Source organism: Mandrillus leucophaeus, unplaced genomic scaffold, assembly GCF_000951045.1.
Source record: "Mandrillus leucophaeus isolate KB7577 unplaced genomic scaffold, Mleu.le_1.0 Scaffold988, whole genome shotgun sequence".
NCBI lineage: Eukaryota > Metazoa > Chordata > Mammalia > Primates > Cercopithecidae > Mandrillus > Mandrillus leucophaeus.
The window spans coordinates 390299-406950 of record NW_012110785.1 but is presented as its reverse complement, the minus strand read 5'-3'; the positions used below and the strand labels follow the sequence as shown (position 1 = coordinate 406950).

General features: G+C 46.0%; 1 protein-coding gene across 2 annotated transcripts in view; it reads left to right on the top strand.

The window, feature by feature from the left end:
* The window catches only part of REEP1 (receptor accessory protein 1), a 136134-nt gene that overhangs the window by 28537 nt on the left and 90945 nt on the right, over positions 1 to 16652 (top strand). Inside the window, exon 1 of one of the 2 annotated variants that reach the window (XM_011971125.1) lies at positions 10115 to 10205. The exons of the other annotated variant lie outside the window; for it this stretch is intronic. Coding sequence (XP_011826515.1) covers positions 10171 to 10205 — 35 coding nt within the window. The 5' untranslated portion in view covers positions 10115 to 10170. Of the gene's footprint in view, positions 1 to 10114; positions 10206 to 16652 lie in introns of those variants that run through there. 2 annotated transcript variants of the gene reach the window in all.

Genomic DNA, 16652 nt, shown 5'->3' with positions numbered 1-16652 from the left:
TTTTGTATTTTTAGTAGAGATGGGGTTTCACCATGTTGGCTAGGCTGGTCTTGAACTCCTGACCTCAGTTGATCCGCCTGCCTCAGCCTCCCAAAGTGCTAGGATTACAGGCTTAAGCCACCGCACCCGGCCCTTTTGATTATTTTTTGGGTTTGCAGGTATATCAGTTAAAATTCTTTTGGTTTTAGAAAAAGTAATACAACTGAGGCTGGCTCACACATCTTACAAGTCTAGAATGGTGCTGATTTCAAGTGAGGCTTGATCCGGCAGCTCAAGATTGTCACCAGAGCATCAGGTTTTCTGGTGTCTTGTCTGTACTCTTTGCTTGGTGCCTGTTTCATATTAAGTCTGACTCCCCTGGCTGCTAGCAGTTTCTAGGGGCCTTGAAGCCCTCATTTGTGTCCAGCAGAAAAAACTCATCTCTCCCAGAGAGAGAGCATCTCCTATGGGAGACAACGAAGCTTTTTGCCTGAAGCCCCTAGCGAGCCTTTAGCTCTCCTGATTTTGGTCACATACTTGTCATTGAACCACTCCCTATGGCAGGGGCATGGGATGTGTTTGACTGAAACCAACCAGGACCCACCCTGGATCTGGGGATAAGATCAGTTGTCCAAGCACATGGCACTGGGATGGTGACCCAGAGAGCATCTGGGTCCTGTTACCAATACTAAAGTCAGCCGGAACTATGGGCTATCCAAAACCACCAACATCCACCAAGGAGCTTTGGTATCCATGAGGGTATAAAACACTTTACTGAGTACCACCTATGCAGCAGTTCCTGTGCCGTGCCGTTCTTTATTCATTCAGCAGGTGCACTCTATCATCTGGTCTTGAGTGAGCTGGCACTGTGAGCCAGATGTGGGTCACCACTGAGGGAAAACAGCTGGAGTTTTGCCTCACAGTATTTCTCATGTAAGGCTTCATAATTTAATTAATGCAGCAGTCATATAGGTGGACATTACTTGTCTCTTCCCCAGATGACAAAATTGTAACCTGGGGCTAGGCAGGCTGTGCAAGTTACCCAGCAAGTCAATGGTTGGTACCAGACAAGCATGATGACACCATAGTGCCAGCAACACTGTCTGGCCCTAGACTGGATTTGACTTGGGGGTGTCACTCAGCCCTTGCTGAGCTGAGTGACCTTGGCCACAGGACTGTTCTTCCCAGGGTCCTTGGAGCAGGGAGGGGCTTACCCTCCTGGCAGGAAGCTTCCCTGATTGTTCACACCATCCCATCTTCTACATCTCTAAGAGTCCCGGCTACTCTGAGCAAATACACCCTCTTAGACCCTCCAGGGTCTCAAGGGCCCTGCAGGGTCTTTGATTTTTATGGTGAAGAGCTTGTGAGGACAGGAGACCAAGGACAAAAGAGGCCAGAGCCTTAAGAACTGCCTCCAGGCCGGACACAGTGGCTCATGCCTATAATCCTAGCACTTTGGGAGACAGAGGTGGGTGGATAGCTTGAGCTCAGGAGTTTGAGACCGGGCTAGGCAACATAGTGAGACCTCATCTCTAGAAAAAAATAGAAAAATTAGCTGAGTATGGTGGCACATGCCTGTAGTCCCAGCTACTCAGCAGGCTGAGGTGGGAAGATTGATTGAGCATCTGCTTGCTGGGCTCAGTGAATCCTCCCATCTCAGCCTCTGAACCAAGATTGCGCCACTGCACTCCAGCCTGGGCAGCAGAGCAAGACCCTGTCCCCGCCCAAAAAAACCCCAAAAAACTGCCTCTCCAGAAGCACACTGGGGAAGAAGAGGAGGTGAGGAGTGCAGGATTGGCTGGCTAGTTCCTGAGGCTTCTACCTGCCCAGACCTAAGAAAATACCTTTAAGGAGTGGTTGGAGAGGCTCTTGTCCATCTTCTTTTGTAAGAGTCTAGTCCTATCGCTGGCCTCCTGTCCTGGTTGGCTCACCCCAGCCAGCCTGCTCACCCCACCTGGGCCTGCCTTACCTCAGGAGAGGCTGGGATCCAAATTCTGAGGTCAGCCTGAGCCAGCCCAGCCCTGCAGTGTCTTCCAGGGTGAGACTGAGATTCAGCGTGTTCCTGGAGGCAACTCATCCAGTTTAATGAGACTCTGGGTGGGGAGGTGGTTTCCCTATAAGGCATGGGCAAATTTCTCAGCTGACAGCCAGGCATCCAAGCTGCTGCCACTAGGCTAGCAGCAGGATGAGATCAGCTGTGGTTGTGGCCTTCCTGGCAGTAGGCAAGGAGCTGTGGGGCTGGGTGAAATCACTCAGGTGGGAGCACTGCTCCCGGGAGAATTTGCAGAAGCTTCCTGGGTAGATAGATTGTTCCAGTCACTGTAGGTCAGCCTTTCCTTCCCATTCGTCTGCTCCTTGGCAGTTTGCAAACGGCTTCACATCTGTTGTTGGATGCAAGGTCACAAATGTGGTGACTCCTGGCTGAAATCAGCCTGCATATTGCTTGTTTAGCCTGTGGTGTTTTAAATTTGAATCTACTTAAATAGAGACATGTGACACCAAAATCCAAATTTTGGGCTTCTCTTGAAGAATCAGAAGATGTGGCACTACAGGATGATTCCATCAGGGCAGCATCAGCCAAGCTAAGGGGTGGCTGCCACCAGGGCCTGTGCTGCCTGATCTGCCTAGCCCCACCGGGCCCAGTTACTGCAGGCTGTGGTGGTTACCATGTCTCATCTCACACCTGGTCTTTTCCACCACTGGCCTGGCCCTTGATTCTGTATTTTCAGAGCAAACGGGGAGGTGGGCATTAGTATCCCTGTTTTGCCAATGAGAAAACGAGGTTCAAACTGATTTCAATATATCATGTAGGAAAATAGTCATGGCCCGATCAATCGTGGCTCTGCCACTTAATAGCTCTGTGACATTGGGTGAGTCACTTGCCCTGTCTGGGTCCCAGCCTTCCCATTCATAAAACAAAGAGGTTGAGGGCTAGGTAGGTAGCAAACTTCTCAGCATAAGAAACAGATGGAATCCAGAGAAGCTAGGAGAGGAGAAGGAGACAAAGGAGACGTGATGGCCCAACAACCTAGCAGAAAGGCATTTTAAAAGGATCTCTAGCCTGGGTAACATAGCAAGACCTTGTCTCTACACACCAAAAAAACAAACAACAACAACAAAAAAAAACCAGCCAGGCATGGTGGTACATGCCTGTAGTCCCAGCTACTCAGGGTGTAGGGAGCCTGAGGTGGGAGGATCGCTTGAGCCCAGGTGGTCAAGGCTGCAGTGAGCCGTGATTGTGCCACTGCACTCCAGCCTGCGTGACAGAGCAAGACTCTGTCTCAAAATAAAAGAAAATAAAATAATCTCTGATATTCTTTTAATCCATTTGCTTTTCTGTGATATAAACTTGCTCTGTGTCCAAGAATTTTAAGCAAAATTTGCTGTTCACACTAAAAAAGAAAAAAGAAATGAAGAAGAGGAAGAAGAAGGATGGTAGCTAAATGCTCTCTGGGGTTCTCATCTGAACTGATGTCTGTCACTCTGAGTAGTCATTGACAGTGTGCTGCTAGGTGCCAGAGGGACACAGGATCTGTGCCTTGATCCCCAGACCTAAAAGCAAAAGTTAGATCCATTTACCATAATAAAAATAAGTATGTTTATTGACACATAATTTACAAGTATGCTTTATGTCAGATGTTGCATTGAAAGTTTGCACACATTATTTCACTTAACACTGACAGTAGCTCTGTGGGGTAGGTAGTATTATTTCCATTTTACAGATGAGCGATCAGAGGTTTAGAATGGGTAAGGAATTTGCCCAGCTCTTTTTTCTTTTCTTTTCTTTTCTTTTTTTTTTTTTTTTTTTTTTTGGAGACAGGGTCTCACTTTGTCACCCAGGCTGGAGTGCAGTGGCGTGATCATCACTCACTGCAGCCTCAAACTCCTGTTGTTCAGTTCTTAAACATTATGTATTAGAGTCAGGAATCTTAATTCAGATCTGTCTGATTTTACAGCTCTTGTGTTGTCTTTGCCTAAGTGTTGCTGCAGCCCCATCTCCATGAGTGGATCATTTACAGTGCAGGGCAATGACAGATTAGGGTCCAGTGCTTCTGCAAGCAGGAAGAATCGTTGAAATGCAGAAGTGCTGTGGGCTGGACGGGCTGGTCCAGGGAGGGTGCATGGAAGGGGAGTAAATGGTCTTCCAAACACAGTTTGGATTCTCTTCTGCAGCCAGTATGAGGTTAGGTGTGAAGGTGAGATTGTGCCAGTTGAAGGACCAGACTGGCTTGAAAGTTAGTGTCATCTTAGGAGTTCAGGTGGTAAAGGAAGATGTTGAGGTCAAGATACAGAACTTTGCTTTCAGGCAGGTGTGAGCTGGTGAGGGTTTGTCAGGGGGAGTGATGTGAAAGCAGTGTGTCTGTGTCAAGTTGGAAGCTACAAGGGCTGAACCCGAGTCTTGGCAGTGAGCATGAAAAGAGAGGGCTGAATTGGCACATCAGTAGAATGGGAGCAATCGGCAGGCCTTGAACACACATGTGCAAATCAGAAGGAATTTTGGAAGTCGTCTAGTCCCATCTTGTCCCAGCACAGGGACTCCTCCTTTGGTGACCTCTGTGATAGCTGTGCATCAAGTCACTGCCAGTGCCGATGGTAGAACAGGATCTTACATGGCAAGTAGCATCACACAGGGGTGACGATACTCAGTGTCTACATTGGGTTGAATGTCTCCTCAAAATTCATGTCCACCTGGAACCTCAGAATGTGACCTTATTTGGAAATAGAGTCTTTGCAAATGTAATCAAGTTGGGATGAGTTCATACTGGATTAGGGTTAGTCCCAATCCAGTGACTGGTATCCTTATAAAAAGAAAATCTGGACACAGATTGAGACATGCAGAACACCGTGTAACAACTGAGCCAGATTGGAGTGATGCCTGTCCAGGTCAGGGAACTCCAGGGATTGGCAGCAGCTGTGAGAACCTAGGAAAAGTCAAGGAAAATCCTCCCCTAGAGCCTCCAGAGGGAACATGACCCTGATGATTCCTTGATTTTAGACTTCTAGACTGCAGAATGATGAGAGAATCAATTTCTACTGTTTTAAGCTACCAAATTTGTGGTACTGCCACCCTAGGAAACGAATGTAGTGTCCACTACCTTTAAAACCCCATGGGCCCCTGCTGGCCTCCCTATTGCAGGAGGAAATAAGGGCAGCTTGACACCATGCAGGCAGAACCTGGTAGGACTGGTGCAGGCTCCTGGTATTTGTCTCTTTCCTTTCTAGTGCTCACAATTATTTTAATAATTCCATCTAGAAGTTTGCATTGGTGTTCAGTCACCCCATAATGTAGTCCTAGGGCAAGTTCTGTTCCTATGACTATTCCTGATTTCCATGAATTGGCATGATCATCACTACCCCCTCCAGAGTGCCATCTCTCCTCCCTCCCTTAGCTATATCTGTCTACTTTTTCTTCCCCAGACCCTTCTAGACTAAAATAGATTCTTTGTTCTGCCACCTCAAAGCACACACTGCTAGCACCAATTATTGGACAATGTCCTACATAGCTGTCCAGAGGTATCGTGTGTTTTTGTATTTCTTAACTCATAGATTTGTTTTTTTAACTTCACCAGTGTTTATGTCTTGCCTCTTAAGTTTGTATCACAGTCCTTTGAAGGCATACAGCCTGTCTTTTGCTTCCTTTTCTCCTCTATACACTTTGTACATTGTTATTACTGCACGCGCGCGCGCACACACACACACAGAGAGAGAGAGAAAGAGAGAGAGACAGAGAGAGAGAGAAAGGGGAGGAGAGAAAAGTAATGATGGAGGATAATTTTCCTCATCTGGGAAAGATTAGAAAGAAGAAAGGTTGAAGGTTGACTTGAAGGGGAATCTTGAGCTTTAGGGTGGAACTGTGCTCTGGCCCCTAGAAGGTGATGATATGTCTATATACAGTTACGCATTGCTTAGTAATAGGGGTATGTTCTGAGAACTGTGTCACTAGATGATTTTGTCATTGTATGAACATCATAGAGTGTACTTACACAAACCTAGGTGGTACCGCCTGCTACCCATCTAGGCTACATGGTATGGCCTATTGCTCCCAGGCTGCAAACCTGCACAGCATGCTACTGTACTGGATACTGTAGGCAGTTGTAACACAGTGGTATTTGTGTGTCTAAACATAGAGAGTATACAGTAAAAATACAGTATTATAATTATGGGACCACTGTCGTATGTGCCGTCCATCGTTGACGGAAACATCATTATGCTCTGAGCAAGTCCAGCCTCATTTGTCTGTAAAAGGACAACAGAGCCATTGAGCATTTTCCGTGTGCCCAGTTCTGTGATGGACCATGGGGAGGTGATGCGGAATAAGACAGACATGACCCTTATCCAGTGCTTAGTTTCGTGGGAAAAATGGAAGTAACTACTTCTTGACCTGATTCCCTGTGGCTTTTCATTCTGGTGGCAAGGTACAGACAGGCTTGGCGATTGTGGTAGGCCCCCCGGCAGCCTTGTTTGTGCTGCATGATCTGCCCTCTCCGCTTGGCTGTGGCTGATTGGATCACACATGGACACTTGACCCAAGATGAGCCAATTATATTTTCCCCCTCCTGGACACACAGACGTGAGATTCTGAGGCAGCCAATCGCCCCCCAAATTCATATTTTAAAGTTCTGATTCCCAATGTGATGGTATTTGGAGATGCGGCCTTTGGGAGATAGTTAAGTTTAGATGGGGTCACGTGGGTAGGGCTTTTATGACGGGATTAGTGTCCTTAGAGGAAGAGACACTAGAGAGTTCTCCTGCCGCTCTTTTCCCACCATGTGAGAACACAGCCAGAAGCTGGCCGTCTGAAAGTTAGGAAAAGAGCCCTCACCAGAATCTGACCATGCTGACACCCAGTCGCAGACTTCCAGCTTCCAGTGCTGTGGGAAAATGGATTTCTGTTGTCTAAGCCATCCAGTCTGTAGTGTTTTGTTATGGCAGCCTGAGCTGACGAATTCAAGCGGCAGGAGCTGTAAAGAGAGAGTCAGGAGGTGTGGAGGCCGTGTTTGGTTGTGTGGATCGAAGAGCAGTTCACATGAAGAGCACGTGTGTTGTGATTTCTTTCAAAATTGGTCTTCAGGTGTCTCCTGAGAGTGCCTGTAAGCCAAGATAGCCTTGACCAGGGGGAAGTTAGGTTTGGGTCTGCCAGTCAGGTGAAATACAGTGAGGAGGTGAAACCAAAATGCGTGAAAGAGAAGACATTTATTACTTACAGGTCCAGAGAGGTTAGGGGTACTGACGGGAGGCCGAGGGGAAGTCTGGAAGTGGCAGGGAGCTCACTTAGGAAGTAGCAGGAGCGGGCTGGAGAGAGAGAAATGTAATTCCCCCACAGCGAGGGGAATTTTTAACCAGGCCAAAGGTGATAGGGTGCTACTGTGTTTCAGATAACTCATGTCAGGCCTAAAGGTGGATGCCAAGGCAGCACCTATATTAAACAAATTCATGACAGTGTGGGAGGTGGGTCAGCGGAGAAGGAGGAGTGATAGAGACACTGGAGGATGCTGAGGTGGCAGACACATGGCCTGGCCTTCCAGGACTCTCCAGTCCCTAGTTCTAGACTGTTACGAGGCCCAACCGCCTTGGGGTTTGTATGCTAACCCCTCCCTGCACCCGTGTCCTCCCCACACATTCTCTTTACTGCTTTTGCTAGTTTGAGTCCATTTCTATTACTTATAACCAAAAGAACCTCTACCAAGATGCTTCCCACTTTACAAGTGAGGAACAGAAGAGCAGAGAGGCTGAGTGACTGCCCAGGGTCCACTGGTGAGTGACAGCACTCAAGCCGCACTCCAGCTCTTCAGACCAGTTCCCTACTGTGCGTGCCCTTCCGGTTGTCATGGCAAACTCCTTAGGGAAGCAGACCTAGGGCGGTTCTGAAACCACAAGGAGAAATCCTAGTTGTTAATCCTCTACCACTCCCTCTGTTGCCCAGGCTGGAGTGCAGTGGTGCGACCTCAGCTCACTGCAACCTCCGCCTCCCATGCTCAAGAGATCCTCCCACCTCAGTCTCCTGAATAGCTGAGACTGCTGGGATTATAGGAATGTACTATCATGCCTGGCTAATTTTTTTTGTATTTTTAGTAGAGATGGGGTTTCACCATGTTTCCTAGTCTGGGCATCAACCTTTTAAAACATGGTCTGTGTTCTGTCATATTAAAGGTGCCATTCACACATCAAATATCCTTGCCCCCTTCTTTCTGTAATGCTGTCAGATGGAGTAGCTCAGCCTTTACCACTTGCATTATTGTCTTTGGATCTTGCCTCTACGAGATTCTTAGCAGTATGCACTGGATGATGGCCAGGATCTTCCCATGCCTTCGTGCATTCTTTGCATTTGTCTTCCTTTTGTTCTAGTGATCCAACCCATATTTATATCTCAAGGACAGGTGATTTTCTCTGAGCTATATGATAAGGAATGCCTGACAACCCCTGTTTAGCTTCTATATTTATTTTAAGATATATTTTTAAAATAAGCCAATTAATTGGAAAATATTTATATAGAAAGGAAATGTCACTCTTTCCATCATTCTACCATAACTGCCAATAACATTGTAGAGAATCTTTCTTCTAGTTTTCTATTTGTGAACTTAATCTGTAAAAATATATCATTGTAATTATATATATTCAGAATTTTGCATTTCACTTCTCTTGGTAACATAATAGAAAGTCTTCTGTTTCAAACATTTTGTAAATGTCGTTTTTTTCTTTTCTTTTCTTTTCTTTTTTTTTGAGACAGAGTCTTGCTCTGTCGCCCAGACCTGGAGTGCAGTGGTGCCATCATGACTCAGAGCAGCCTCGACCTCCTGCGAAACTGGGACTACAGACATGTGCCACCACGCCCAGCTGATTTTTCCATTTTTTATAGAGACAGGGTCTCATTCTGTTGCCCAGGCTGGTCTCAAACTTCTGAGTTCAAGGGATCCTCCTGTCTTGGCCTCCCAAAGTATTGGGATTACAGGCATAAGCCACTGCACCCAGCCCTAAATATCATTTTTAATGGCCGTATCCATTCTAGTAAGTTGAACACAATTTACTGAAGTGTATCATAAGTCCTTTTGGGCACGAATGGACAATAAATAAATACAGGAAATGTAAGAGCCATGCCTCTATTTGTTAGACATTTAGGTTATTTCTGATTTTTGTGTGTGTAACTATAGATAATGGTACGGTCTACCCCTTTGTTTTTTGGGGTCTTTTCCTTATGCTAGATTCCATAAAGTAAAATCATGGATAAACAGTTGTGGCTTTTTTTTTTTTTTTGACCCAGTCTTGCTGTGTTGCCCAGGCTGGAGTACAATGGCGTGATCTTGGCTCACTGCAACCTCTGCCTCCCGGGTTCAAGCAATTCTCCTGCCTCAGCTCCCGAGTAGCTGGGACTACAGGCAGTCACCACCATGCCCGGCTAATTTTTGTATTTTAGTAAAGATGGGGTTTCACCGTGTTGACCAGGCTGGTCTCGAACTCCTGATCTCAGGTGATCCGCCCGCCTCAGCCTCCCAAAGTGCTGGGATTCCAGGCATGAGCCACTGTGCCCAGCCAGGTGTGGCTTTTCAAAAGCCTTTTTTTTTTTTTTCTTTTGGCTCCCAACAAGAAACTATCAAAGGACTTTTGGTACATGCCATCGTGTTGCTTTTCACACAGAGTACTGATTTATTCCCCCTACCATGGGGACCAGCAGTGTGAGAACTATAAGAATCTCTGCCCTGGCCTCTGAATAAGTAATGTGTAAGAGTAAATACATGTGTTCTATTAGTGTTCTTTGAGATCTGTTAGGAGAACTACCAAACACCAATTTGTAGATCAGATAACACTCATCAGAAGACAGGGAAATGCATTTTGTTCTTTCATTTGATAAGGCTACAGTAACTGCTTGTCCCCAGCCTCTGGAAAAATGTTGCTTGTTGCAGTACTGTAGATAGTTTTACATAAAATCCTTCCATTGTCTTTGTGTTTTTTCTGATGGATGAGTAAAGACTAGGTAACAACTTGAGCACACTGGGAGTATTTTATTATGATCATACTTCTTCAAGCAAAGGGTGGGATGGAGAGCTAGATGATCTTGACTCAAATATTTTTGTGTATTCTGTGTTTTGGAAAGAGGAACCTTTATGTTTTTAGGCTAGGGTGGTGGAGAAGGTCTCAAAGAAGAGAGACCAGATTTGGGATTTCAGAAGGGTTAAGAGAGAATGAGGACACAGCATGAACATACTGCAGACTGGGTTAGAATTTATGTGGTATGTTGCTTTTGGCTGGATCAGCAGGTATGGGCTGGATTGCAAGATGTTGGAAAGTCAAGCCCCAGAATCTGGAAAAAATTTAATAGTCCATATGGAGTCATTCAAAGGTTATGGGGAGGGAGGGAATGAAATGCTACAGCCACTTAAAAAAACAGTTTGGCAATTTTAAAATTAGGTTAGGTATATACTTATCCTCTTTCATAGCAAAATGAAAACATATGTCCACACAGGACTTTACTCCAATATTCATAGCAGCCTTTTTCATAATAGCCAAAGGTTATGAGCAGGCGAGTGGCCCGAGGAGAACTGTACCTCAGGCAGAGGAATCTGGCAGTGAGGCGCAAGGTGAGCCGAAAGGAAAGGAAAGCTGGTTAGAAGTTTCTTGAGTCCTCCGGGCATGCAATGAGGAGGGCTGGAGTTGTGAGAGGACTAAGGGAAGGGCTGAGGAGAAAAGTTCCTTCAGAGGAAATCTCCAAAGCCTGGAGCCTGCTGGCTGCAGGTGCCAATGGAGAGAAGGAGGAGGCAAATCTGAGTGGCAGAGGGCAGGGGTCTTCAATAGGTGACCCGGGGTACTTGGTAGAAGTGCAGACATTCAGGCCCCACCTCAAACCTGCTGAATCAGACATTTTGGGGGTGAGCCCAGCAATCTGTGTTTTAACACACCCACCTGGTGATTCTCATGCCTCTCAAGTTTGAGAGCTCCTGGAATAGGGAAATTGGCTTAAGGCAAGGATATGTGATCCAAGAGGAAATCTCCCACAGGCTGTTAGAGACAGGAGAGCAGCTGGGCTGATGTGGATGCTGGGCCTGCTCAGCTGGTGCAGACCGGAGTGCAGGGGCTTGCCCTGAGGGAGGAAACGGGTACACAGAAAAGCAGAGGACCGGGGCCAAGCTTGGGGATGTGTCAGGGAGATCCCTTTGAATGCAAGTAACAGAAGCCTGCTTCATACCAGCTTGAGGAAGCGAGGACATTTATGGGAAGGATACTGGCCCAGCTCCTGGACGGTTAAGACTAGAGGGACCAACCCGGCCTCATGAGAGCCCAGAACCCACACAAATTCTGTGTCTGTCTGTCTCTCCTTTCCCCCTTTTAATTTATTTAACCACTATCTGTATATCTGTTTAACCTCTAACAAGGCACCTGTTCTAGGTACCAATGGTGAGCTTAAAAAAAATAATAATGAAGACTTGACTTTGCCCATAGAGCCTGTCTGCCTGTCTGTCTTACCATGAAGTGTCTGTGCTTCTGTCTGTTTTGATCTTCTCTCTGGAGACATCCGTCTCTCTTCTGGTGAGCATTTGGCCAGATGTGGCCACCTCACAGCTGCTTAAGTTTACAGTCTTTGTTGTAAGTAACCTGCAGATATCTCAGCCCTGATTCTAAATTGCTGGGGAAAAAAATCTGAGAGGATTTTGGGCCCAGCTTTGGTCACATCACCTCTAGCAGGAGACAGAGTCCTGTGGTGGGTGCCCAGGGGTGGGGGTGAAGGTGGGTGGTCTTTATAACGAGGGATTGGGCAGCATAGCTGTGCCAAACAGGGTGTGTTTCAGGGGCATTGTTTTCATCCTTGATGATGTAAGCTGGAGCAGGGAGATGGTTTTTGTTTGCTTAACTTAACTTCTTAACAAGCACTCCAGCAATGGTATCAGCTTCTGGAGGGGAATGTGGGTTTGTGTGTGCTAAATGAAAATTAGAAACCCTTACTGTTGGGAGGAGCTTGTGGGTGCAGAGGATTGAAGCATTGCTTTTTTCTTTTAGAGGGTAGGCAGATAAGCTTTAAAGTCCTCCCCCCGCCCTGAGATTTTGCAATTGCAAATAAAACAACAGAGTTTGGGCATCTGAACCTGAAGGAAGAGAATTGTGGTGGCATCCATAGTCTTTCCTCTTATCCAGAGTAGGCTCGTCTTTTATCTAGTTAGTGCCATGACAAATTTGGATACATTCATCTTTCTTCACTGTGAAATCGAAGGCTTGGTTGCTAATGGTTTTACAGAAATTGTTCCTTTATTTTGCTGGAATATTGATGAGTCCTGGGAGACCATAAAAGCACATGTGCGAATGACTCTTTACCCACCTTCCTTAGTGAGGAACTTCAACTCTCTGGTTCCCTTCACAGCCTGGGTTGTAAACTGCTATTCTAACCTCTGTTCTGTACCTTCACCACTTGTACATTCATTCATTTAATCATTCCTATTTACTACATATATACCAAGTGTCGAGCATGGTGCTAGTAGGTTGACTTCATATTTTCAGTCACTGGCCTAGCCACCTTCCTCTTCAGTTTTTCCTCCTCCTCTCACCCTTTGGATGGATGCTGTCAGATGTGCTCTGGGGCGATTTCTCCCCTCAGCCTATCTTCTGCCTGACCCAGCTGCACTGAGCCATTTGTAGCCACAAACCCACCATGCTCTCTCATGTTTCTGGGGTTTATTCATGCTGTTCTCCCCTCCTGAAATGCCTCCCCTACCCCACCTTCTTCCAGAATCTTCCAAATCCCTGCTCACCTTTCAAGATCTGCTGGAGCATCTCCTGCCTATAGAAGTTGCTGATTGGGAGTCCAGTCTTAGGCCTGATATGGGGCTCACACCTGTAACCCTAGCACTTTGGGAGGCCAAGGCAGGAGGATCACTTGAGCCCAGGAGTTTGAGACCAGCCTGGGAAACATAGCAAGACCCCATCTCTATGCATTTTTTTTTTTTAATTAGCCAGGCAGCCAGGCGTGGTGGCTTATGTATGTAATCCCAACACTTTGGGAGGCTGAACTGGGAGGATCCCTTGAAGCCAGGAGTTTGAGACCAGCTTGGCCAACATGGTGAAACCCTGTCTCTACTAAAAATATAAAAAAAATTAGCCAGGCTGGTGATGCAGGCCTGTAGTCTCAGCTGCTTGGGAGGCTGAGGCATGAGAATCACTTGAACCCCAGAGGTGGAGGTTGCAGTGAGCCGAGATCGTGCCACTGCACTCCAGCCTGGGAAACAGAGTGAGACTCTGTCCAAAAAAAAAAAAAAAAATTAGCCAGGCATCGTGGTGTACTCCTGTAGTCCTAGCTACTCAGGAGGCTGAGGTCAGAGGATCACCTGAGCCTAGGAGTTTGAGGCTACAGTGAGCTAAGAAGGTGCCACTGCACTGCAGTCTGGGTGACGGAGCAAGACCCATTTCTAAAAAATAAAAGTATTTTTTAAAAAGCAATTCAGCTTCAGCCTTCAGAGCATTCACTATGGGTGTGATGATCTGCTTGAGTGGACTCCAGCTACACTTGCACTCAGTGAGATGCAGGACTGTCCCACTCATCTTTGTATCATGACAGTGCAAAGGATCTGTCATGGATGAAGGGTCAAATGCTACTGTGGTCAATAGGATGGGGAAGAAAAGCAAAGGATAAAGAAGAAAATAAAAATCACTCATAATTCCATTACCCAGAGATACATTTTGGAGGGGTCCTTAAGACTTTTTGAATATAAAAAGTTTATGATTGAAGTTACTGCGTATCTTGCTTTTCCATTTACCATTAATATATTAATATTTTCTTATTGCCCACAAGAGTCCTAAGATAAGATTTTAGTGACCTTTTAGTGTTTTATAGCCAATTATTTCTTTACTGTTGGATGCTTATATCATTTTCAGCTTTGGGTGTAAGAACACCATGAAACATATTTATGTATTAATCTTTGTTTGCATCTGATGATTTCTTTTGGATAGATTCCCAGGAGTGCAATTACTGGGTCAGAGGATAGCAACACTGTTAAGGTTTGAGAAATAATGCCAAATTGTCTCCCCAGACTGTGCCAGTCTCTACTCTCATCCTCAGTTTTTGATGGATGGGTTTGTGAATAAAGAGGTGGAAGCAAAAAAACTGAAGCACCAATGGCCTCGTTGGCTGTTGTTTCCATTTGGAGGAAACGGCAGCTTTCCTTGGGATAGGAGCCAGGGTGTAGAGAAAGACCTGTCCCATTGCAGCCCTAGAGGGTGGTGACCTTTGGGCACAAGCTGCAGGCAGCACTCCATTAGCTGCACGTCCATTAATGAGGAAGTCAAGCTTCAGGAAGCTGGGCTGGCTTTATAAAGCCTCTGGGGAATTAAAGGAAAAAGGAGTGTGGATGAAGCATTTGTTGCTGTCATGGTGGGGGGAGGTCATGACTGGGCATTCATCTGCATGGGGCCTCCTGGCCAGTTAATCCCAGCAGCAAATGTGGGTTTTAAGAGGTTAGTCATCTGCCTACAGGGAACTGGACCTGCCTGGGAACTTGCAGCCTCTTGGACAGGCGCATCTGTTGAAGTGTTAAGTATACTCTTGCTTATTTTTGCTGACTTTGACATTTATGGAATTGATGCAACTTAGAGGACACTGAAAAATAAAGTGAGCCCTAATCAAGTTGTTATTTTCCAACTGATCATATATAGTGAGGATGCTCTCTCATAAATGATATTTTAAAATTGACATTACATTGTCATTTAGTAAATTTTGAAAATGAATGGAAGAGTTCAATATAAATATGATGAGAGATAGGAAACTGGTATTTCTGGTATTGTCACGCTGGTCTGTTGAAAACTCTTGTTTCATTTAATCCTCAAAATAGGAATTGTTGTTACTTATTTTTGTAGATGAGGGGATTGAATCTTAGAGAAGTTCAATACCTTAATCAAAGTCATAAAGCTAATACGTGGTAGAAATGGGATGAGAATCTATGTCTGACTCCAAAGCCCATGCCCCGCCCGGTATGCAGGGAGTTGTTCTGCCCCTGACCCTGTCAGGAACTGGAAGGAAGACCTTGCAAGCAGCTTGCCATTATCTGCTCCTAGGGAGGGGGGGATGTATGCCCATGGAAAAGCCTGCTGTGGTTTCTGCTGGTGCTGTGATCGGCTCTGAGAAGCACTTAGAGCCAGCTCCAAGGAGCTTCAAAGAGAATGCAGATGAAGGAGTTGGACCAGCTCCCAGAAGCTCCCAGCTTCTCTGGTCTCACGTCTTCACCGTGGGTGCTTGTATTTAGTTGGTGTGATGTGACTTTTTACACAAACATACACGTTTGGTGGTCACCTTTTTCACATGTGGATACAGCTTAATTGGATTCTTGGCTCTGACAGCTTCTGAATTAGATCCTCACCTTATGGTGCCAGCACAACCTGGATTTGTCAGTGGTACCCAGAGGCGTGACGGGCTTTGTACGTAGAGATGCATGATCTTCCGTCAGAGAGGGGACTCGGTCAGCCCCAGTGGATGTGAGTTCAAGATGGAGAGAAGGCTAAGGGGACCCAAGTTTTGGGGCATCCATTGTTAAATGTTTCAAGGGCTGTATCTGAGTCAACTCCTCTTTAAGCTTTTTTGGTTTTGGTTACATGAACCAAGACAGATAAAACCAACTGGGCTTAGCATGAGCCAAAACAACTCTTTATTGTAAAGAGGCAGGAAGTTGCAGTTGACTCATGTGGCCCTGGGACCTGGAAGGCAGTTGGGAAGCCTCCCCTGGGCCCTGGTCTCACTTGTCTGCTTCTTTGGCCACATCTGCTCGACTCTCTGTGTGTCTGGCACTCTCTCTGACTCTCTCTCTCCCTAGACTTTTACTTTTCTTGGGTATATGGCCAAGCATGGCCCTGCAGAGTTGCAGTCTCCACTCTTGAGTTTATAATCCTTTAGTTCAAGTATCTAGCAGAAATTACTCAAGTTTCTCAGTACCAATGCCAATTCCTGGGAGACAGAACCTGACTGTTGAAGGTCAGGAAGGGTTGTGCGGTATGAACCTGGTTTCTGGGGCCCATCCTAGTGGATGAGAGGTGCAGTTCTCAGCACAGAGAAAGGAGGGCAGGACCTGTCGATGGGAAATAGAGAGAGTGGACCCATTTGGCCAAAGAGATAGAATTTGGACTGGACCAAGGAGTGAAATCCCGGGTAACAAATTTTAAGTCAGTAAAACAAAGAGCTCCTTAGGGTGGCCCAAGATGGACCAGCCTGCATGGGATGATAGCAAGTTCCTATATGTGCAAAGGTTCAGTCAGTCCAGAACAGCATTCTAAAGCAGATCCAAGCATCTGCTGGGGTGGACAAGATGGCTCTCATGGTCCCCCCTGGCCATGTCAGTCTGGCGCTGGGCTGCTGCCTCTGCTGCAGATATTTTCCTTGGATTCTCCACTCACAGAAGGAAGACTGGAGGGTATTTTACTGGTATACTTGTGTTAGAGGGCCATATTCAGTCTACCAGTATTTTAACTACTGCTGCTGCTGGGTGTTGGATTGTGGATGATTTTGATTTTTGGTTTTTTTTTTTTTTACGTATTTTAAAGTTTAGATGAGTTGTGCTTATGTTAACAGTAAGAACTTAAACCCTAGTTTATTAGTAGCCAATAAATAGTAGCCAATATTAATTGCTACTCTAGATGGTGTTGTGGCTTGTATAAGATGAACACAGTATTGTCTTCACTCTTAAGGAACGTGTAGCCTAATGAGGAAG